We start from the raw sequence: 24,637 nt of genomic DNA on the forward strand, positions 1-24,637 counted from the left end.
CCTCCCACAATGTCAATATTACTTCTATGAACACTGGATCTAATGAAGTCTGGCTTCCTAAGGACTTCCGTTGCATGGCTGACTGACTTGGGAGTTTAATAGGGTCCAAGCACCAAATGAAGCCTTTTCTGTGAACAGGGCATTTATTAGATCCTGCGTGGAATCTCAGGAGTTTAATAAAAGTAAGCTCATGCTGCAATATTTCCTTTCAAAAGGGCACTTTAGGTCTCTCTACTCTAACTGGATTAATATTTTTTATGGAACTTGCAGGAATTTAATCACTGTGAAGACCGGTGTTCCTCTGACAAATTTGGTTGGAATTGGCCAAAGATTTCAATCTGCTGGGAGGAAAAGAATACTGACAGATAGACAGACATACTCACACAGGCGATGTGCTCTCATTTGCAATCAGTAACTGGGCTAAAAAATTTCTAGTTCCCCTAGGGATGCAGCAAGCACCATGAGATTGTGTGCATTTGAGAAAAGGCCACCTAGAGATGCCTTTGGTATAGACCAGAATCAAGCATAAATTATCAGGCAGTGAAGCAGAATGAGAGCCTCCTCCCTTCTCCTTCCGTCTCTCTCCATCCCAGTCTCCTCCCTCAACGCTGTCTGTTGTGGCAGGCACCCGGGTGGTCCCGCAATCAGGGATGTGACCCAGGACATCTCTGCTGAAGAACAGAGAGCAGCCCGTAGTGCAGTAATCTGAAGAGACAGTCAGACTATCTTAGGCCAAAGTTCATGTCCCTGGTTTAGATACCTACATACCCTTCCTATCCAAAGGATATTGGGAAGGCAGGTAATGCAGCAGGTAACTCTATGTTCTCTTCAGCTGGGCTTCAATTTGATAGAAGGAAATACTACAACCATAAGATCATTTAGCTCAATCTATGGGGCCTTCAGCTCAAATGCAGCAGCGTAACATTCAGTGTGGGTTTATTATTCATGTACTTAACATACAACAAAAAAGTTTCTAGAGAACAGATGAAGAATGGGACCCAGTCCCAGAAGACACCAAGAAGCAAGCAGTATGGGCACTCCTCTGAACAGTTAGGCATTGAGACACTAGGTGTTTAAACTCACAGCTCAAATGAATATCACAGCCCTCTATTTGCTATTCCTGGAAAATGTTTTGCCTTTAAAATTCAGCACTTGTTCATGAGCTAGCAGTCAGGGATCCAGAGAGCAGCCTATCACAAAGGAAGTACTGGACAGCTGACCTTAACATAGGTGTCTGCTAAAATCCTGGCACCAATGGTGAGTGTTGAATGTGTGTGTATTCATAAATTGGGCTCTGAAGAGCCATTTTCTTTATATTTCTTCCTTATTAACTAGTTGAAGAACACTAAAATCCCTTGACTTGCACTGCAGTGAGAAGAAAAAGTCATCCAAGTTTTGTACATGCAGACATAGTATTGAGAAGACCAGCACACCATATAAATACCTCAGTGTAATGTCCTTTCCCTTCTAAATTCAGATTAACATCCTCACAGTGAAGTATGAGAGCAAAGTAATTAGTCAGAGCTCGGTGGTTTATTTGCCACAACATATAATCTTCTCAACCCCAGCTGTCCTTTTCTCCCCCCTTATGAATGCAGAATACTATTGCATGCTTAAGAACGAGAAGGCAGTGAATAACAAGTACAGAATGATTAATATGAACTGTTTCTGTCAAACTGATATTGGAATAAATGATTAAAACCTTTCATAATCAACTCACATATTAAAGTGAATGCCTTAAAGTGAAAGCTTGTCATTTATAGTAGTATTCGCAATGGGCAGTTATTCTATGTGTTTACTTCAAGAGTACATTTTTGTATTTCTGTAAATCAAGAAATATTGATTTTGAGCAAGTCGTTGATTTTATTGTCAGAGCAAATTTAGCTTTTAGAATTGATTTTATTAACCTATTTCATAAGTTCCTCTAAACATACAATTTGTGAGCAACCCACATTCTCTTGACGTAAATGCTATTTGTGATTTAGCCAAAAAACAATTCAAGTGGAGATGGGCCAAATTCATCTTTCATTTGTATTTATGACATTCTGGAATACTCCCGGCAGACTTGCAAGGATAGACATTGTTTTGGACCAAGTAAAAATATCATTTTGTTATTTTCCTATAATTTCAGATTAACATCATTGACTTCAATGGGATATGATTACTTCAGAGTTTTCTGGTTATCAGCAACAGCCTTTGAAAGAAAACTATCAACCAAATTTGATATAGTTACCTTTCAGAATCTTCATTCTGGGCATTTATTTAGGGTCTGTGTTTTTCCATGCTATGTGAAAATACTCAAAATCCTGGATTTTGTGAAAAATTTCAATATGACAGTGTGCTTAGTCCCCCAGCCCAACAAATCTATAAAACTAGAAATGCTTCAAGAAGCTGTATATACTTCGGTATTGCAGACTGCCAATAATGTGACTCACCAATCGCTGACAGACAATTATTTAGTAAGACTGAATTAATTTCAATTAAAAAAAAAAGTAATTAGATTGCTTGGCTACTTTCTAGGTGTCCTTTATATGCCATCATTTATTATCTTGTTTAGAATATTTATTGGTTTAGAATATTTATCTTAAAATAATCCCAATCTATGCAGTAAGAACATATCTTGACTTCCCAGAATGCTGAAACATTTGCAAAATTTTACAAAATGTGCAGCAAGAAATTCCTGTAGCATGCAAGCATGGTGTTGGCTTTATTCATGGAAGAAAACAGTTCCTTCCTGCATCTGTGAAAAGGCAGCACTGCCCCATCAAAATGCCAATGTCCTGAGAACAACATGGAGAAGAATTTGCTCTACAACACACTTTTTCTTATCTATGATTTTGCAGAGGCCCTTCCTCCATGCATTGCAATTATATTGTAGAGTAAGGTAAACTAGACCTGTTCTTTCTGGGAATTAGACAACTCACCAAATAATAGAATTTTTGAGGCCAAAAAAAGTTTAACTTTTTAACTTCGTATTTTAAAAATAAAATCATTTTGTTTCCACATTTGCTAACCCCCTTGCCACAATTTATTCGCTAAAGTATATTTGAATTTTTTAAAAAAGAATTGAAACCCCCCCCCCCCAAAATGAAACATCAAATTTCAGACTACTGGGACATTTTGTTTGGACATGAAATGTGTTTTTTTTTTTTTTTTCATTTCACACTGAAAATGAGCGAAAATTTGCACACAAACACACACTCGCACAGTATGTGGCCAGTGAAGCAATTATGTGCGCAGCCCTAGATGCAGATCACAAGGAGAAGGCAGGCAGGGAACAGACATTGCGCCTGGCACCATTCCCTACACCTCAGAGATCTCTAATCTGGATACGGATGCTCCAGGCAGTTGTTATATGTATCCAAGGAATAAGTAAAATGCGCTTCAGGCAGCACTAAATCCCATGAAGCGGCACTGGCGCCAGCTGCTGTGCAGCAGTGGGGTGAGCAGCAGTGCCGGCCGTTTTAGCGGGGTCATGCACACCCTCTGAGGGACGCGGTATCCTACAAAGTGACCAAGCAGAAGCCAAGGTGTCCAGAGTAATACGATCTTAAGACAATTACTAGGCTAGCTTAAACTTGGGTTTAACTCAAGAAAGTCAGTCGACCTGTTCCATTTTACATGGAATACTGAATTTCTACTGGACCAGAGTTTTTTTGCGCTTGCAAAAACTGACTGCGCAGCGACATATGAAGTGCAACGAGGATATGTTTTTCTATTTTGATTGTAGTGGCAATAAACCCCCAACTCCTTTGGTGACTCTGGCATCAGATTCCCTTGACTGTCCCCGTGAAATCTGTTACAAATTAGCCAAAATATCAATCCCATATTCTCTGTGTACGTGACTACAGGATCACAGTAACCTGCTGCTACTGCTCAAATTCTGCAGAGAAGCTTTTAACATAATAACTCAGTATTTTTAAATTGTGTTTTTCCAACAATGAAGGCCTCAGGAAGGTGGGGAAGAGAAGAAAATGAAATGTGAAATCAACTGCATTCTGGTTATTATCTTATACATTTAATAATATATCTTTATGACGCTACTTGAATGTTTCAAGTTTTTTTTAAAATACAGCTTTTCCCCCATTTTGAAGCTGATTAATTCAAGTATTTATTGGCAAACACTAATCCCTTCCTTGTGGTATCTAAGTGTTGTTCACTGACTAGTCAGGAGTACCATTTATGTTTCTTCATGTTTATCTTTTTTACCAAAAACTAGAGAGGCAAAAGGTGTTTTTTAGCCCAATTTCTTTTACACTGCTTGTGAAATAAGAACTGAAAAGCACTTGAGAAATGTATTGAAATGCAGTTGCTTCTGTTCAGCACCAGTGTTTTGTTGTCATTTACAGGATTTACAGCCAAGCAATCTCATCACTTCTTTTTTAATTGAAACTAATTCAAACTTACTAAATAATCCTCCAGGATTTAGAACAGAGGCTTAGACATCAACAGAACATAAATCTTTTCCATTTAGTGGTTTCAAGCAAATCAGTCAGAATGCTGGACCGAAGAAAAGCACTCTAAACTTCTGATCGTTTAAAAGATACATTTCAAAGTAGCAAGTATCTTTCTAAAGCAGTTTAGACATACTCTGTACTCATTTTACAAGCCCCTCTAAACATTCATATGCAATCTCCTGTATAAAATCAAAAGCATGCTTCTGCATTGATATGCTATACCTCCCATAATTATTTGAATGGAAGACCCATGTGCTAGCACAAATCACTGCTGCTCTTGAAAACATGTCTATAAAATGTGCAGTACAGAATTACCTGATTCATCCAGCATATCCTGATACCTAATTTTTGTAGGGGAGACTAAGTTATTTGTCTCCATAATGTGTAAAACAGTGACAACGCATGAACACCAGGTGTCTACCTGAGTGATGTCCATTCCAGAGTCACAGCTCAACGGCTGGGTTGATGTGAGGCCATTCGAACCTATTATTGTTGTGATCACACCATTCTCATCAATTTTCCGAATCATGGTACCATCAACGAAGTAAATAAATCCGTGCTTATCTACAGTGATACCTGAATGAAAGGAAAGGTTAAAAAAAAAAGTTAGTGCTGACATCATCTAGATTGGAAAGGATGACCTTAAAATGTTTACTCTCCTCTTAGATTCTGAAAATCTAATGATTAAAAAAAGTATGAGTCAATTTTTTCTATTACTTATTTGAAGTTTATACTATTGTATTTGGAAAGATATTATCCAGGTATCAGAGTGTCTCTGACTTACAGGGACACAGAGAAGAAACAGAACAAAGCAGCACATGCTCTTGCAACATATATTCATAGAATTATGCTCTTCAATAACTTTGCATCATGTCCTTCATCACAGACAGTGGGCGAGACTAGCTTCTCTAAAAACTTACCTTATAGCTGATTTTTCTTCATTTTTCACTTTCTTAATTCTCATGCAGAGGCAAAATTCTTATACTACTGTACTGTGTGCATTATCAGAGCAGCAGGGCAAGTAGGAAGCACCCATGAAAAGCCACAGACATCCTTTTTGTGGAAGGGGTTATCTATACGAATGGTCCGGTCTTGAGGAATAGCATACTATTGAACGTCCTGCAGGGTAGTGTTCCCCAAAACACATGGTCACGTACCGGAAACAGGCTAGTCCCCCGGCAGCAGAGGGCTTCAGGATACTGCAGCATGAGCTAATGTGGCTCTGTCCCTTCTGGTACCTGCAGCAGCTCTAGCACCACTACACCGCACTGCTTTGCAAAGTAGGGACAGGCGCTAAAGCAAATAGGAGGGCTAGGCAAGGGGAAGTTCATGTTCTTCTTTATTTCAGTGGGGAAACTGAGGCGCAGAGCCAGGAGAGCGCTTGCTGTCTTGCACCGGCCATGTCGGTGGAGCCGCGTCACGACGCACGCCCAGCCCTGCTCCGTTCCAGCCTAATGCTTCCCCCACGGTTCTTCCTGCACTCCTGCTTTGTTAGACTTTTCTGTATTGCATGAAATGTAAGTAGTCTTTTTTCCCTGAAACACTGAAAACCGCTAGAAGAGCACTTCTATTCAAGTTGGGTTTGTAAAATGCTTTCTACCCAAACCGCTCAATTTCTTGCTTTAAACTACTTCATAATTTCCCATTTAAAGTTGCATAACTTTGCAAATACAGCATCTGCTGTGCACAGCCAAGCTTTTTCAATAATGAATTTATGTTCTGCTACATAGAAACGAAAGGCAGAGGACTTGAACAGATGGTTTGGACAGTGGCTTACACGGCTCTTCATTTTTGTCCCCTGCATTTAGCACAACCGAAGGCTGTGTGCACTCTGAGTTTACAAAACGCTTGCATGCATGCCAGACTGGAATACCACATGGCACTTCCGTAAGCCATTAAAAACGAAAGAAAAAACCCAATTCCCCTCCACCGCCCCATCGCACTTCTTTAGTCTTTCTTTAAGTATCCAGGGGCAGGTGTCACTGGGAGTCAGGGCATGCAGTAGGGGGCAGGGGAGGACAGGCGGTGCTGACGGGGGGCATGCCAGTCCCCACGGGCTGGGGACGGGGCAGTCTCCCAGGGCCCGAGGACACCCTCCGCCGGGGAGCTGGATACGCCTGGCAATTACAGATGCTTGAGCGCAATGCGCTTTCTCTTAGAGCATTACCAGCCAGCGGAAGCGCCGAGTACGGCTGTGAAGGGTACAGGCTTTTCGATATGCCCTCTCGTAACATCCCCAGTTGCTCCAGCTCCCATTCGGAGGCACCTTTTCACTGTATGTGACATTTAGGTGGCTCTCCAAGGTCCGAGGGTATCATCATAAAAAAAAGAAAAAAAATCCAAAGGCCACAGTAGTTAACTTTTTAGTGTCTAACTCTCCTACTACGTTCAGTCTTCAGGCTATTGGTACAGTGCTGGTAGTTGAAATCAGTACTTTGAAATTAGCAATTTGGTGTACTCATCCGGCTGTAAACTGCAGTCAGAAGACCGGTATTTGCTGTCCTGTCACGTCCTCCATTTTGGACAAAAAGTGCCCAAGGACTGCTTAAATGCCTTAGGATACAGGGCCAGGATACACAGGTTCATTGTCCGAAATGGCTCCCCACCGAAATGCAAGAGGCAGATGTCAGCGGGGGGAGCGATGGTCCCGGGGGCGCGGGAGCTCCCCGAGGGTCACTCCTCCGTACAGTGCTCTCAGAGCATCTTCGCTCTTTAATTAAAGCGTAACGGTGCAGGCAGAAACTTTATATGAAGCCTGGCAGCTCCCGCCTGCCATGTGCTTCTAAGCAGTCAAATTATAAATCCAAATGGCTGAAGTGTTTGGTGGGGAGCCGAGGTAGAGAGTGTCTAAGAACCGAAGGGGCGCATTTTGATATTGAGGGGATGTTTCAGGAAGGGACGGCACGCCTGTCTGTCTGTCTGTCCGGCACACACACACAAGGTGAGAGTCAGAGCTGCTGGTCGGACTTGCAGCCTATTCAGAAACTAAGGTTAGATGGGCAGAGCGAACTGCAAAATCTCTGGATACAAACAAGCTGCAGAACAACCACCCTAAAACCCCAGCTGAAGCCAAAAAGAAATCCAGTCTTCATAACCACGTCAACAAGTAATTAACATACCAGTTTGAGAGGCTTTTTCCAAGCGTTCCTCCCAAGGGAATGCCCATGGCAGAAGCCAACAAAACGCACCCCTGGCGGAAAGGCCTTTACAAGCCTTTACAGTGATCGGCTGCTGGGAGGTCGGCAGCTTTTCCTAGCAATAACGCCCAAAGGGCCAAATTGTTACCTGCCGTTTGGTGTGGGGAGGGTTTGAGGCGGCTGCTGTGCACGGATGCATCGGCCCTTCAGGAAAGCAGCAGGGCTGTGCTGACTCCCGCATCCCGGCTCGGGCCCCGGGGCACGCAGAGCCAGGGGCTCCAGGCACCTTCTGCCCCTCGCGCCGGGATTTCGGGGGTCCTGCCGCCTCTGGCCTGGGCCCTACCAACCACCAGAGCAGGGACACTGTGGAGCCCAGAACATGCAAACAGAGTAGAAAATGGAAAAGCTGCTGGGAGATTGTGCCAGGGTTTCTTCTCGGATGAGTGACGGCTGGTGACAAAAGCCCCTTGAGCTCCTGCCTCTTACTGCTTTCGCGCGAGTCTCCTAAAGCCTCCTTTTCTGGAGAAAAAGGCACGTGAGGTGGTGGGGACAGGAGCCGCAGCAGAGCCCGGGCGGGAGCCGCGTTGCAGCAACGCGACGCCACCATCTCCCCCACGGCACGCGCAGCTCCAGGCTTGCGCAATCTCCCCGCGAGCGGATGGCTGTGTCAGCTGCCAACCATTCATTATATACAAGTCCAAAATCGCGAGCAATGAAATAAAGCTACTCAGCTGTGTTGCTGAATGGATTTCAAACACTGACTGTGTAAGAAAACCAAAGATCCTTTAACGTTGAGAGTACACTTTTTTGGCCTACAACCATCACAGAAAGGCAATCTATCTGCAGGAGAGGTACGTACACCACTGCAACAACATGCACAGGACCATGTCCTTGGTATCGGTACTAAAGATGATAAATTCCTGGCACTCCTAAGGAGCCAAGTTTCGAGCACCAGTTTATACATGTTCAACACAGAACCACTGCATCCAATGCTTATTCCTGTGAAGCTACTTCACTCAGAAAAAAACATCCTTTTCTTAGTTTTTAACTTAAATCAAAATAACACCTGTTTACCTGTTGGAAGAAAAAGTACTTATGCATTTAAATCTTGTTGACAAATGCCCTATAGATGACACATCACTGAAAAAACAAAATACAGATCTGTGACTAAACTGTCCCAATTTATTCGTTGTTAGATGCTGGACTCATTAATGCTCCTGTCACAACTTGCATGATGCTTCACATAATCTGTACTCCAAGAGCTTATTTTTAATCCTTTTGTGACATACAGTGTAATACAGAACAGAAGCACACACAGCACTTCAGTTGCTCTTCAATCACTTAGGAAGTCAGGGAGGAACCATGTACTTCCTGAGTGCCAATGCAAGGATAAATTGCTCTGAGTGCAAGTATGAATACTGCTCGCTCCTTGATTGAGTGAAAAAGCTCATCTTCACATATCTTTTTTTCTTTGCGCAGAGAGTAAAAAGCAGTTTGCCTTAGGGTCTCATTCTGGTTCTGGTTTCCTATGGGACTGTAGCACTGAACCGTATGCCTCGCCGACACCATCTCCGGGCACAAATGTGGCTTATTGCCCACATGACAGACCTATGTTGCTTGAATATCTGAGATTCCTACTTAAACACAGATGTCTGAGTAAGGACTAAGTCCTCCTGTGCGAGGATTTGGTCTTGTCCTTTGACTCAAAGGCTGAGCACAATCTGTTTTTCTGAGTAACCTTGTCCTGAAGGACTGCTTTAGCCATGTTTAGTCACCGGAACTGTCTTACATGGGACTAGATTTTGTACCTGAATATAAAACAGGAGCTCTTGCTAACTTCCATCTCCAGTGGCTTTATGCTTGGACATCTTAGAACAGTATTTATAACACTGTTATAGATCTGTTAATCAGTTCCGTTTTAATTCTGTTAACCAACATCAAAAATGGACTGCTGCTAGTGCATTCATTCATACATTGGCTACTCCCTATCATCACTAGAAAGGCTTTACAAAGAAAGTTCTGCTCTTTGCAACTTTTCTGCACAAAATAGTACCTAGCAGACAGGCTGGATACAGCCACAGCAAGCACAGATGGCAGACGGAGTAACCTCTCCTGTGATGTGCTCAGGGAGTGAGCCTGGTAAAAGGGTTAACTTTTTTGATAGATCTCCCTTAGTGCACATACGTACACAGTTACAAATGCAAGTAACACTTTGAAAGCAAACTGCTCATTTCTGTGCGTAGCTACCATAGGTGTAATTTCAAAACAGATGTGAGTATTATGCATCTGACCTTTATGTTCAGTCTAGAAATCTTGGCCTTGCAATGTTAATGGAAGCTTATGGTGGATTTGTAATTAAATTAAAAAATATGGATTAAAATTAATACAGCAAGTTCCCTACTGAGATATTTTCTCTCTCTTTTTTTTTTCTTATCATAGCCCACACTTGTATTCTAAGACATTATTTTTGTGAACAAATCCTCCTCAAACACATCAATGAACAACAGCAAGAGCTATATGATGCCCACTTCTGGAAATTCTACTTGACACTTTTTGCCCAGTTAAAAACTTCGCAAATGAGCATTTTACATTGAAAACTTCTAATTAAACTTCTGAAGAATTTGTACATGAACATCTTAAACTACTGGTGAGGACTGATAAAAGAGAATGTGCTACCTTCTGCTGAAGAAAAACTGTATTTAGAAGGAACTTGCTATTCTCATAAAACTTTTAACAGGAAGGAGTGAATCAAATTGGTTAATTACCATTTTATGGTTGGTAAAAGGGCAAATTACATGCCATCCATTTCTAAACTTCTAAATGTCTCTGGTGCTTTTAATTAAAGCTGCCATCTAGAAACTACTAAAGCAATTTTATGCAATTAGTTATTTATAGGTTACCATAATACACCACTCCAAATATGATTCAAATGATTTGCATTCTGTTGCTTTGTGATCTCTGTCATCTTTACCTCATTACTTTCTCAGTACTGGCAGCAAAATGTTCAACTATTCTTTGTCAGCTGGAACACGGCTTCAGTACTTGCACTTGAGTGTTGTTCTCTCTGGAACTGTGTAACAGCAGCGCTGGTGAGAACAGCATTATTTTAAGTACTGATTCTGAATGAAAATGTCCCATTTCCACTTTGAGACACAATGACTGGGGTCACACTTATTGCTGACAATGTTTAGCAGAAAAAAGTCAGTTTCTTATGCATTCAGGTGAAGGTTGGATGAAATTTAGGAAAACTTGCTTTGCAAAAAGTTTTCATTAAAAAAGACTTCTACAAGATTCACAGACTTCTGAAATCATAAGTAACTAAAATCACTGAAGAAAAAATAAGGAATGCACATTGGCAAATCAAAAATGGAAAGAGCTGAATTTTTTGTTTATTTTACAATGCTTGCATCATGACATCAAATGCAATGATATGAGTTTGAAAATCACCTTGGTTTATGTCTGCTTCTTACTTTACATGTTGATACTGAGCATCCCGCTCCCTTCTGCTTTTCTTTTTGGATTATACAGAAGGCTTCAAAAGCTCTTATGGATTTGTAAAATGGCAGAGATTGCTGAATAAATATTAGTGACTCACTACCTGTGAAAAGGGGGTCTCATCTTCACAAAATGCTGTATTATGAATTGAGTCTGAATCCTACTGAAACCAATAGGAATCTTTTAGCTGAACAGAAGCAGGCCTTAAATAGGCTACTGTCATATGACAAATGTAAAGGTTTAATCTGAGCAGTTGTTCTTACAGCTTTATTTACTTTAGAAAGTAGTGCTGCAGATGGTGAGCAACAAGACTGATTATTTCAAGATGTAAGCTATTGGTGGGGAGTAACACCTTTTACAAACCCTGATTTTTTTCCTAGCAATGCCTTAGTAAAATAATTTCAAGCAAAATGAATAAAAGTACACTGCAGAATTGATTTTTAATTTAAGCTTTCATTTGTGTTGCTAATTCATGGCCATGGATCAGACTGAAAAAAGGTACTTTGCCACGGCTGTGAATAAGGCATCTTTATGCATAGGATTTAGAACTCATTCCAACTTTCTGCATTTCCCTGGTGCTTACCCTGAGGTCATTGCATCTGTAGTGAGGTCACTGCACTGCATTTAAGTAGTTTGCACTCACTGTGCAGTTTTTAATGTCTTCTGAGGCAGTAACTCTCCATATAGCTTGCAAAGACAGTCTGTGCATCTATCTCCCAGTTCAAGAGCCTGCTCTGGACCCTGGAGTCAAAAAGCAGACACTGCAGTACCTGTGATGCCCAAAGCTTTGGATCTAGTCCTTGGACTTCTAAATGCTGCAGGTCACTTCTGAAAATTTACATTCAAACATAGGAGGGACTTACTGTTTTATTAAGTTACTTAGCTTGCTGTTCCACAATAGCTGTCCTGAGTGGATGCTCTGAGGCTGTGACAAATACAGGGTAATTCAAATCAGATGTTAATCTAAGTCACTTTACTTGGCATACTCACCGAGAGATACTGCAGCTCAGCAAAATGTGGTAACTTGATTGTCCCAGACTCTCACTGCCTCTGTCAATTAAGCTTGGAAAGTCAAAGGCATTTACATGTCTAAAGCCCACCGACTTCAGAAGGGCAGGGTAAGTGTTTAATACCTTTGATCTAGGCATTGGCTTTGCAGTGCTAAGTGGAACAACTCCCAGGTATTTCTGTACATTTTAGTGCTTCTTACTCCTCCAGTATTCAGTGACTTATCTAGTAAAAATCAAGACGCTGTCCCTTAGTGCCTTGTTGTAAGTATTAATCCAGATTATTCAAATGATAGGGCTGGTGACCGGATGTGCCAAAATAATTTTACCCCCAAATTCCCAAACTCACCAGACAGACCCCTCCACCCCCAAATTAAAATCTGTTACTTGGTAAAGTTCAAGAGATTGGAATTCAGTCAGTGATTAATATCTTGTGTAGTTACTTCTTCATTTTCAATATCTTCCTGTGTAATAAATGTGTTCAGCTTGTCACAGATCTTATTTTATGTCCCCACCTTGTATCATTTCACATTCTGCTTAAGCGCTTGGTCATCTATTACATGACTCATTAGTCTGAGTTCTCTACAGAATTAAAAAAAAGTTGCAGTAAAAATAATATATTGAAGTTCAAGTTTCAACTACATCACCCATGCATGTTTAAAAGCATCTTTCAAAGTCAGCTCAAACACATATACAATTGTGCAAGATTAATGTCCACTAAGCCCCTTCCTTCATCTTTAGTCCTTCATAGAGAAGTGGGAACAGACTGAACAAAACTACATAGCTTGTGAATTACCGGGAAAATAAAAGCTGGGGAAAGTAGAGCGAATGGTGATTGACTAATGTGACTTTACTATGTTTTATTGTTGGGCACTCAATTCCTGGTGACTAGGTAAAGACAGTCACGCCAAATAAAGATACTGAGAAGTAAAAGTTTATGAAAGCCTTAAGCGATTAAATAATATTCTAGAACTCTTCAAAAAGTACTTGCATGCCTACTGAAGGAGAATAATCAGTGTGAGTTCAGAAAAGTCAAAAAAGTATTTGAAGCAACTTTCATTCAGAAAAGTAAATGAAAAAAGAACATGTGAATTTCCACTTATTCCCATATATCTGAGGAATGTTACCAAACAGTATTAAGTTTCAAATCACTGTTACACAGTAGGTATTTCTTATCAGTTTTACAAATGGAGAAACGAGTCATGCAGATAAGCTTATACTCAAAGCCACAAGTAGCCAAAAGTGAAAATGTAACTTAAGTCGCAACTAATCAAGGTCAGCCAGTGGCTAAACTGAATTCTTCCCCAGATATTATCTTTCTCCCAAGTAAAATAGGTAAATCTGTTATCTTTTTCATTTGCTGCAAAAGAATGACTATTGAGGGCAAAAATAAAAAGGTAGATTAAAAAACAGAGCAAAAGTTTCTCTACATCAGATTAAAAAATAAATGCTAAAATCTTGTCTGCTCATTGAGCAATTCTATTATCTGCATTATCAGGCACACGTTTTTTGTGTTGCAAATACCCTGAAGGAGAGAAATTAGAAATGATTCATTTGTTCATGTAGTCAGATGCTACATAATGTTTTGTTGCTTTGTGCTCAAGTATGTTTAAACGTGGACAAGATGTTGGTGAGTCTGTGCACGCACCAAAAATTTTATCTGCATTTCCTGTCTTCCAGAAAAAAGATTTTGTGTACACTGTTTGAATGTAATTTCAGTAGAAATGTGACCTGATATCTTGTGACTTAATAATGATTCCGATAACAAGCAAAGTAAGTGATCAAAATAATCGCCAAACTGTATTGAAGTACACGAAACTTTTAGGTTTTCTTATAAGTAATAAATTTATGGGTACTAGGCAAGCACTTCTGATTGCTTTCGAGGTTACTCAACTTCTTACAGTTAAGAGGAAGATAATGTAGCACACTTATAAAACCACTATGATAATACACAACTAACTGTTCATGGTGTGATGGTGACTACATGTTGATGCTGTGCCACGCTAGGCCCTGTACAAATATGGAATGGGGCAGTCCAGAACTTCCTGAGGTTAAAATCTAAAACCCAAAGCATATCAAATGCAACAGAAACAATTTCAATGTAAACTGTTATAATTTAGAGCAGGTGCTTAATTCAAAACCAGCTGGGAGCCATTATCTGCCAATATATGAGCAAGTATCCACTTACAGTGAATTTTACTAACTTGCTGGCTGTCCCAGAACTGATGAATTTTACTTTTATTCCTGTTAATTTCTTTGTGACTGGAAGTTTCTATTGAGGAAGCCAGCTACGCATGGGTATTTTTAAAGTAGATGGCATATTACAGATATTCACCATACTTCCCCAATAAGAAAATAAGATGGAACAATTAATTGTAGTGTAATTAGATATAATCAATTGTAATCAGCAATAATACATTGATTTTTTTTCTGCTAAAGGATCAGAAAACCCTTTTTTTCTAATATTTTTAGAACTGATCCATTACATTAATTAGCTGGCTGAAGATTAACATTTATTTGTACTTACCTTGCACTTACCTTCTATCATTAAAGACATGTTAAAGTCACTCTATCTATAATTATAATGTGTCTCTTGCTAAGCCTTAAAACAGGATTATTTGCTTGTCTTAGAAACATTTCTGCCTGGATATACATTCTAATTTCCTACTGATATACAGCCTTCCTTTATTAGCTCACGAAAAATAATCAAAACTCTCCCTTAGAGCTAGTCATTAGGAGTAAGCAGCTCGCTACAGGGGGAGCATGCTAAAAGCCCACTTAGAGCTCTGCCATCAGAGATGCCGAGTACCCTGTGGTCCCAGTGATTTCCATGGGAGTTGAGGGCAAACAGCTTCATTAGAGCATCAAGTCCACAGACTTTAACATAGTTCTAAAGCACACTGCAAGTGGATCAATTGTGGTGCTCTTGGGGATTCAAGACTTCACATGCATTTTGTCTGTGACAATGCAGGAGGTATTCTGAAAGCAAGGTTGCATCAAAACATTCATTTCACTTGGAGTACACGAGTTGTTGACACTTTGCAAAGTGTATTTAATGAGGAAGGACAAACTATAGATTTCCAAATAAACTCAATTTTGCTGGCTCTCTAATTTAAGAACGCTGACTTTAATATGTATGCGTAAGCTCCATTAACATCACAGGAATCACCTGAATGCATTAAGTCTCAAAATGGACTTCACACCCACATTATTTGCTTCAAAGTTAAATATAATTGAATGCTTCCATCCTGTAATAGAAAGGTAATTAAAGACGAGTGTTGCCACACAAGGAAAGACAGCATTTCAGAGGATGCTGGTTGTAGCGTGCTGCTCACTCTATCCCTCATAAAGGACTGGCTGTATCAAATACATGAGAGCTTTGTGACGTGATTTAGTTCACTTATAGAATGAATCACGTGTCACCTCAGACCCCTTTCTGTATAACCAATTGCATCTGAGTTTCTAAGCAAGGTAAGGACATGACAGAGGACTACCACTGTGTCCTGTGGGCATGTTCTTCTCCTACCTCTCGGACTGTTGAGTGAGGCCTCAGATGCCTTTCCGCCGTCGCCGCAGTGACTCTGGTCAAAGGGCAGGCACTGATCACCCGTGCCGGCCACCACGTCCACATTCTTGGCCAGGTCCTTTGTTTCAATGAGAGATTTTGCTTTGTAGACTTTTCTGGTATTCGTATCTGACAAGTAAAGGGATTCTGACACTGGGTCAACAGCCAAGTAATATTTATGTGCGGGACTTGTACTAAAACAGAAGAAAACAGCATCAAAGTTAAACAGTTGTTTTTTCTTTTAATTCTCCTTCATAGTAGTACGATTGTATTCTCTCACTGATCTGAAAGACACATCTGTTCAGTTATTTGGAGAGAGACAGAGGCGTAAGTGAGATTGGCTTTGAATTAGCTCATTCAAGTACCATGGATGAGAAGGAAGGAATGAGGACTAGCTATAAAGCCTGACCAGATTGCCAGCTACATATTAGGGAGCTAGCTTATGCAAAGAGTGCTATTGCTGGAGGTAGTCTGCCATCAGTACCAAGCCAACTAGTATAAAGCTAACTGGAGTGGTTTCAGCATAGTTATAACTACTATTTTCCAAAGCAAGGTCATTTTTCTATATCTGTTAAGTCCTAGTACGCTTGGCACCGAGAAACAAATCTATGACTTACAGCAGAGTGAATCACAGACTCTTCTGCAGGGGCACAAATACCTGCTCCTGGTTATTTTTATCTTTTTTTAAACCTTAGGAAATATGAAGGTGTGAAACATGGTGCCTTAATTCAAGCCTACTGTGTTGTCAGGAGCAAGGCAGAAGGCCAAGTACTGTCAGTGCAACTAGGCATGAATTAATGCACCATAATTCATGCACTGAAGTGCCTTATCGAGGTTATAAAATGTTATTTAAAAAATATTTACATATGTTAATTAAATGGTGAGGATCATAAATTTTAATCAGGGAACTGGGCTGCATCTTATTAAGCAGTAAGACTTTGGGTTTCTTTTTGAGTGCAAAGTTAATTTAGGTTCAGGAAATTGTCTAAGAGCATGGCACACCACACAATTGCCTGAACCTTGTGAGATCACAGTGGTTCTGATTATAAAATAAAATAAAAATGCAGATGCGCTTAGATCCTTTAGATTATGCAGACTTTTACTGAAGTGGTGGGAGATGAGCACAGGCACCACCGTGCTGTTAGCCGATGCTTGTCAGGGGGCCTGGGCTCCTGGACAGGATTGCTGCCACTGCAATGTTCCTGCTCTCGGGCAGAGAGCTGTATTAGACACTGACCTTCCCATATTTCCTGTAACTTCATATGGAATTTCCCCACGCAAAAGTGCTCTGAAGTATTATGTTAGGCAAATTAGAAAGGCTGTGAAAATCACACTTTGCTAAGAAGAAATTTTATAACATTTTTACAACTAACTAACATGTAAGTGTTGTAACAAAGTTAGGAAAGAGATTTATTTCTCTCAGTTTTGTCAGTTTTGTTTATATGTGGCTTTGACAATGCTCTGTGTACAGCTCTTTCTGGATGCCCAGGTTTTCATGCCACAACAAATTAGGAAACAAGGAATCTAGGTAAAGTGTAAAAGTGGTGAATTGGCCAAGCCTCCAGAACAGATATGTAAAGTCTGAAATGACAGAGACACTTTTTTCTACTGACTAGATTTCAGGTTAATGGAGCCTGCTTAAATTTGAAACTTTTGCTTGGATGAGGGAGATACTAAGCTTCATTAATCATCTATTAGACAGTTCCACCTTATTGAGCAATATTACAAACTAATTTAAAAATACTTATCAGTAGCTCTTTTAGTTTAGCAATCAACTCAGTACTCTACATATTGCGAAAAAACCTCTAACAGATGATCAGCTGAAATCTCCTATTACAATTTGTGAGAGACTATGTCAAAGCTGTGCCATGATAAATGTGACAGAGCTTGGGCCAGTTTCTTTCAATTCTCATTCCCCAATCAAAAAGGGACAGAAACTACTCACCATCTCTGAGGACTGGGCCACAAGCTAAACTAGCTTAATGCTGACCTTCACCATAAACTTTTTACAAAAGACAAATCTAAAACACAAGGAATGAGATATTCCCACAGTGAGGGAACAGATGTGAAACCCAGGGCAAGGAAATATAGAGTATGAGAGAGGACCTTGGTAGGATGAAAATGAGTAAGAGGATGAGCTAAAGGCAATTCATCCTGAATTACATATCACCATTATTACAAAGTTTTGTTTGTTAAAAACTTTAAGAATCATTTGTGCTCTCTGCAGCAAGCTCGGAAGAGACTGGCTAACCAAAATAAGAATTTTCAATAAAATACTGTTGTGGGAAAAGTTGCAAGAATTCTAGATGTTAAATAAATGCACCCTCCATCAGGCAGAAACTACAGAGGACCAGGGGTCTTTATCTACCCTCCTCATAGACATGTCTTCTGTCATCCTTGTCATTATGTTTAATACACTGGCTTTTAGAAAACTCTTAATGTTATCTCTGCTTAAAGCCTTGAATACTAAGAGGTTTAATTCTAAAAAGTATCAGTAAAAATGGAACAAAATCAAATACTCCTAATCTTTGGGAAAATTTGCAATCAAATCTAAATCTGGGCCTATTTAAATTAGCCTGTTAAAAACTGTATCAAGTAGACTAGCACTTGCAATGATTGCTTCCAGAACAAGTTATTACTTTCCCTTAGTTCAATTTTTACTCTAACTTCAAAGCCTAGTTTCCATTTGATCAGTTATCAAACAGTTTTGTTATTTCTTATTAAAATCTCAATGACAGGAAAGTTTAGAAAATTAAACTGGATGAGTTGATTTAAAAAGTCAAATATAAGATCAGTGGCCTTCTGTGTCTTTCCTGGTCTTCAAACGCTATCCTTTTCTACACAGCATTTCCTTTTTCCTGAAAAAAGAACACTTTTCCCCCCATTCTTTTGGAGACTAACCGCTGTGTTGAGGGCTTCAATTCGGAAGCCTTTTCCTGCTTGGACTGTCACGAGCCTGACTTCTCTTGCCTCCAGCAACATTCAGTTGTTGCTCCCACATGCTTATTTGAGCTTCCTGAAAATCTCTAGGACATGCACAAACCAGTATTCACCCATGCTGCCTCTCAGCGTGGCGGTGGCCTTCACTGGCTTAACAGAATATACAGCGTGCAGTGGGCCTGGTGAGTACTTCTCCATAACCTCAACGATGGCATCAACTTCAAGTGACATCCTCCAATTTACCACAGATCACTTCACTTAACTTGAACATAATACAGATAGTTTGGGATAGAGTTAATTATTATTCTAATTAATAGGTCTGGAGCACTTGAGTAAGAAAAAATCTCACAACTTGATTTAAGTAAGGTTTAAGCTCATCTAAAGAAACTAGAAACTCATTCTAGTGAAGAGATATTAAAAAAATTGTACTTTACAAAAGAAACTTCTGATTAACGCTCTGAATGCATTACAGAGTAAATACATTCAATTTGTGTCTTTTCATTAATTTACAAAAACATTGACCATTTTAACATACAGGTAAATGGAAACGATCCTTCAGTTAAAATATGGAGCTTACACTTATCAACTAGGAATTATTCTTTTTTTTTTTTAACTAATCTTTCACTGTAAAATATATGAAATGTGACATCTTTTATCAATGAGCTGGCAAATAATCTGTGGTATTCCACAGCATTATTGTGGCTAAACCAAATAATTCTGACCAGTGCTCTCAGGCCTTAAAATGTGCATTCAGTCCACACACAGTTTCCTGCCATGCCAGGCAGCCATCAACCTAGGTTGAACTAGTGCTGCTTTACTGATCTCATTCTATATTGAAATGCTAAGAAGAGTCTCAAAGGATGCCTAGTGCCTTGGTGCCTTGCTATCTCCTCGCTGGCTGCAATGCCATTTCTGCAGACTGACTGTTACAACTCCCTCACCAGCCTAACGTCTAATATTCACTGTTTTAAAGAAATCCTAACGCTGCAATATCAAAACGTTAAAAGAAAAGGGGAGAAGCAACTTGCTTTTGCTATTAGAGGGAGGGAGCGAGGACCGAGCCGTGACCGCGGACCTCAGCTGTGTGCCCTGCTCCAGTCCCCCCGCGCCGCCTGCAACGGGGCAGGTGGCACATTTCCCCTGCCTGGGAACTGCCAAGCCCAGGCCCCTTGTGGGTGACGCTAAAGCCTTTTTTTTAATTTGGTTGTTTCTCAGTTGCTAAAACTCCAGTTTCCTTGGGCGGCTATGCTTGTGATCATACTAACATCACGCAAAATGAATATGACAGCTATGAAGAGCATACCCAGCCTTCAGGTTTAAACCTCTCCAGCTCTGTTTGGTGATCAGCAAACTGACTTTTAGAGAAAAACTTCATCCCTTCAAAGGGAACACATCAAACCTTCTTTATGATAAATAAAGGTGAATTTGATTAACATTTACTAAATTCACAGTTTCCTCTACATCCAGACTTCTAAAAGGGCTTTTGTAAGACCGTTTCCTTAAATTCACGTGGTTCACATGTCACTATTACTGTATTTTACTTACCTATGTCTTGTGTCTCTATTCCTAATAAGTCAGATCAGTTCAGGGTTAAAAAAAAAAAGAAAAAAAAGAAACAGTAATCAGTATCAGTTAACACAGCTGTATTCTTTGCAATCTGCTTACAGAGCTATATACCAATATAAAAACATTGCTTATTCCATCATTCAGTATCACTCAGTACCACTTCTTTCCCTCAAAATTCACTGTTTCCTTTCCACCACCTGTGCATTTTCAAGTTCATCCCGAACAAACAGCATGCAATCTCATTGCCAGCAATGTTAACTAGTTAGAGATTTACAGGTTTTGAAGTAATTCAAGTTTGGTGTATCAGTGTCCAGAATTGTTCATGCCTTCCCCTGCAACCCTGAGAGCAAATCCCAAGACCGGGGCATAATTACACGGGAGTCTGCAATGCCTGGGTTGTTCCTGTCTGCTTAAACCCAACTATACTCTTCTGTTACACATGAGGAACAATTTAATTATATTAGGTTTAAACATGGTAGGTCCATCTTCAGCCACAATACCACGATCTGACATGATTTGTACATATTCGCTCTTGAATTACACTTTTATTTTTAAAAAATGTACTTCATGGAAGATTTTAACTCATTTCTGAAAAAATAAATGTACAAAAAAAGCCACAGGAAGAAAAATCAGCTCTATTAATTTTGCACTTTGTAGAAATTCATTATGCAAAACCTGTTCTAAAGGCCATTTAAGGTGGGTGGTAATGCCCTTTTTAACTGATGACTTTAAAGTAAGCCCAAGTTTTCAGATGAGTTTGTTGACAGTCAGTGAGACACATCCTCATCAGGCAACAAAATGTGGCTGCTTCTCTAAGTCACATTAAAAAAATAAAAAAGGCTCACTGTAGTTTTCACAGGTGTATCACAGCCAGGATAATGACCACCAGACAGGGAAAGCTTTTCTTTTTCTTTTTTTACCTTAGTTCTAATATGCCAATAGAATTCCCTGACGGGAAGACCCGTCTGACAAAATTGAAGTCACCGATATACACACTGCCATCGGGACCCGAAGCAAGAGCGACGGGGGCAAAGAGTTTGCTGTTGAGCGCGAGCCCGTTGCAGGTGGAGCAGGAGACGCTTCGCTGGTGCCCGTTACCCATCACGGTCGAGATGACCGGCGGCTGCTGGGAAATGAACATGTTCTCCCCATTGCCTTTGTGCACAATCCCTACGAGAAAGCAAGCAAACAAACAAAAATTACAGAGGAGATAGTAAAAGCGTTTACATAGCAGTTAAACTACTCGGCAGTTTATCTTTGGATTTTGTGTTCCTGTAGGAAAGCGTATTACCAAAACAGCAATGAACAATCAGATCCTTTAAAGACTGCGCCACAGAGTTCCCCTAATCTCTCCCAGTTTCATGCAGTCCCAAGTTTCATCATCACCATTTTGTCGATTAGTGGTTAGTGGCTATTTTAAAAGCCAACATCATGAAGAGAACTCATGGTTGGTTAATGCTCTAACAAATTGACTGTTAATTGCAGTGCTATCTGATTTCTTGGGGATTACTACTTTAATATTCATTTTATTCATAAATTTTTATTAGGTAGCAGAGGAATTTCTTAGGCAGTTTGAATATTTAATTAAAGGAGATTAATAGCAGGACTACTATGCATTTTTCAGAAAAGAGCACTGAGTGGCAGTACAAAATCAATATTCAGATTTAAATGGGAGTCCTTCATGGTATATAAAAAGGGCGCTGACCGCAGCACAGCCAAGTTAAAAGTGGAGGAGTAATTCTGAAGTGAATTTCTTACCAATAAGAATATATTAAGTTCTGCCATAAAGTGCAGAACAACTTTCCAATGTGTGACTATTTCAGCACTGTTCTGCAGGATGCATTGTTGAAACTCTTTCCAATTACCAAGCTGGTAATACCAGGACCAATACAAACATTTTTTTCAAGGAGATATCTGTAGGTTTTTTAAAATAACACTGCGGCAATATAGGTAGCAATTACCTTCAAAATGATATGTTATTACAAAACTTTAGCTCTTTTTGTATGGATGACAGGTATTCTTTCAGACCACACTTCCAAAATCTCTTATTTCCGTTACAAAGCCCAGCACTTTATCAAAAAAGTGGCATGATTAAAGCAATAAACACAAGGGAATGACTTTCTGACTGCAGTGGCCCAGTAGATGGCTTGTCTTTATATGACACACTGTACCTTCCATGTACTGAAATCAGCCTGCCCAGCTAAAGCTTGAACAATAAAAATGGGAGAAGAAAACCCCTTTGTATTGTACAATACTCAGCTTTTGCAAAAAACGATCATGCTGAAAGCTGTTTTTGTCGCCGTTGTTGGAGCATGTTTCACCTGCTTAATCACACTTCCATTGCCTGGCGCCACAGCTCTTCATTTTGCTCCCGGCATTAACAGCAAAGCTGCTGCAGGTATTAGTTTCAGGAATTTCATTGCTTTTGTTATAGCTCCATTGCTTTACCCCACAGACAGTTCTGCACGGGCTGCCTTGTGAGACGCAGGCAGCTCGCCCATGTCCGCAGACGGGATCCCCAGCTGAGAAACGTTATTTCGGTAACAAAGTAACTCTGATACCTTCAGTAAAATTCTTCCCTTCAGCTCAAGTGCGAGATGAGTATCGGCCCCGAGAGCTGCACGCGTGCATGAAAGCTAAAGGTTTGAGGACTCTCACCTCTAAACTGGGAAACGAGCACAGGCTCGATACTGCAGACAGGAGACACGGAGACACTTGAGGCTTTTCTCACAGCACAACAGATGTATATACCTACTTTCTCTACCAACTTTTGCTTTGTGGCTTTAGGTAAGTCTGAAACTAACATCCGCCTTGGAAGTTAGTGGGTGTTGCCATTATTATTTCAAAGGAAAATCTATTCTTTTAAATTTATTCCTGAGCAGCAAAGGACAGAATACACTTATTTCTTTGCAGTTGAATGCTGGCATAAAAAAGCATCTTGGAAATATGCCAGCATAATTAACGGCCACTTCCTCCCTTACCTACCAGATAAAAATCCTACTAAATGAAGATGCTGCCTTTTGGCTGAAATAACGTGAAGGTAAGCTTTCAACTGCCTCACAGAAATGCCAGTAAATAATTAGGGCTCTGGAGAATATGTTTTGCTCGCAATAAAGATAAGCATGTGCTCAATTCCAGGCTCACAAGTTGCTGCTTTAATTTTAGTCAGTGCCGTGTTGGATTGGGGCTAGAATTACCATAAAGTCCCTTTAAAATTACTCCTCCTTCCCCCAAATAAAAATGAAATCAATACATTTGACAATCAGAGAAAAATCTAGTTCAAAGAATACTCTGAAAATAATTAATAGCATATTTGTTTGTATTCCTGAGCTATCTGGGCCTTTAAAAGGCCTCTGTACAGGAACAAGCATTTATGGTGTGTGTTCTCTACTTGATTACATGAAACGCTGTGAAGATCTTCCAAACTGACCAAAACCTTTGTGCTGGGAAACATTAAACTAGATTCATGTCATGAACTGTAAGTGAACAAACCTCTGGGGCAGGGGGAAAAAAGTGGAAAAAGAACAGTTTAGTACAGCTGAGAGCAGAGTGTGATCCATTATCTTTGTTAACATTACATTCTTATTGATGCAAAAATGGATTCATTTAAAAAGCTTAAGCTTCTAATGATAACTGCGTGGGAATAATACACATTTTTTTCACATCCAGTCTACTGCAATCAGAGAGGCTTTTTGTTTGCTTGTTTTGCTTTGTTTTAGATACTTAATCCAGCACTAGAATATGGTTTTTACTTTGTACAGTTTCTACATATCAATATATGTACCTCCAGAGCTTAGACTGTGCTATGAAATGCAATTCTATGTAACTGCATCTATTTATTTTCACAACTTTTCTATTGTGTGATTGAATTTACTTTCTAACATCTCTAAAATGAAAAGCCTTTATGGGGAGGGAAGGAACCGTATACACCTTGTCTGAGAGTAGGAGAGCACACACAGCCGCGCATCTGCTGGAAGAGAAGGCTCAGTGGTGGAAGTTAAATATAAGCTCTTCACGAACAGTTAACTCACCAAACAAAGTGGTTTTAGTTCAGTCTGAAAAGAAAATTGCAATTTGCAGTAGAGAATTTTTAGAAATATATTTGTATTACATTCCAACGCTATTTCTGTAGTTAATCCAATGACAGTATTTCAAAATGGATGCAAGTTTCATGCTTCTAAAATATGCAGCTCTTCATATGTACAGAGGAAATGCTTTAATTAAAAATGAAAATTTCAATATATTCATACTTGAGAAGGCTACTCATGCTTTTCATTCCACTCAGTGGCGTGGAGATAAGTCTGAAACGTATAATTCTAAGTTTGAATCACAATGTTGTCCTTATTTAAAAGTACATTTTTGCATATCTGATATTGAAGAGCAGTTCCCTAGTTTCTTGATGAGAGCAGAAATGTACTATTTTTTTTATCCTTTTGACTAACACGGTTGATTATTTGATTTGTTGCTTAA

General features: G+C 39.8%; 1 protein-coding gene across 1 annotated transcript in view; it reads right to left on the reverse strand.

Annotated features, from left to right (window-relative positions):
• The window catches only part of TENM1 (teneurin transmembrane protein 1), a 250,817-nt gene that overhangs the window by 40,892 nt on the left and 185,288 nt on the right, over positions 1–24,637 (reverse strand). The window contains exons 18-21 of the mRNA XM_067304283.1: positions 21,088–21,337; positions 20,147–20,167; positions 15,623–15,855; positions 4,879–5,033 (exon numbers count right to left, since the gene is read on the reverse strand). Of these exons, the coding sequence (XP_067160384.1) occupies positions 4,879–5,033; positions 15,623–15,855; positions 20,147–20,167; positions 21,088–21,337 (659 nt within the window). The remainder of the gene's footprint in view (positions 1–4,878; positions 5,034–15,622; positions 15,856–20,146; positions 20,168–21,087; positions 21,338–24,637) is intronic.

Source organism: Apteryx mantelli, chromosome 13, assembly GCF_036417845.1.
Source record: "Apteryx mantelli isolate bAptMan1 chromosome 13, bAptMan1.hap1, whole genome shotgun sequence".
NCBI classification, from domain to species: Eukaryota; Metazoa; Chordata; class Aves; order Apterygiformes; family Apterygidae; genus Apteryx; species Apteryx mantelli.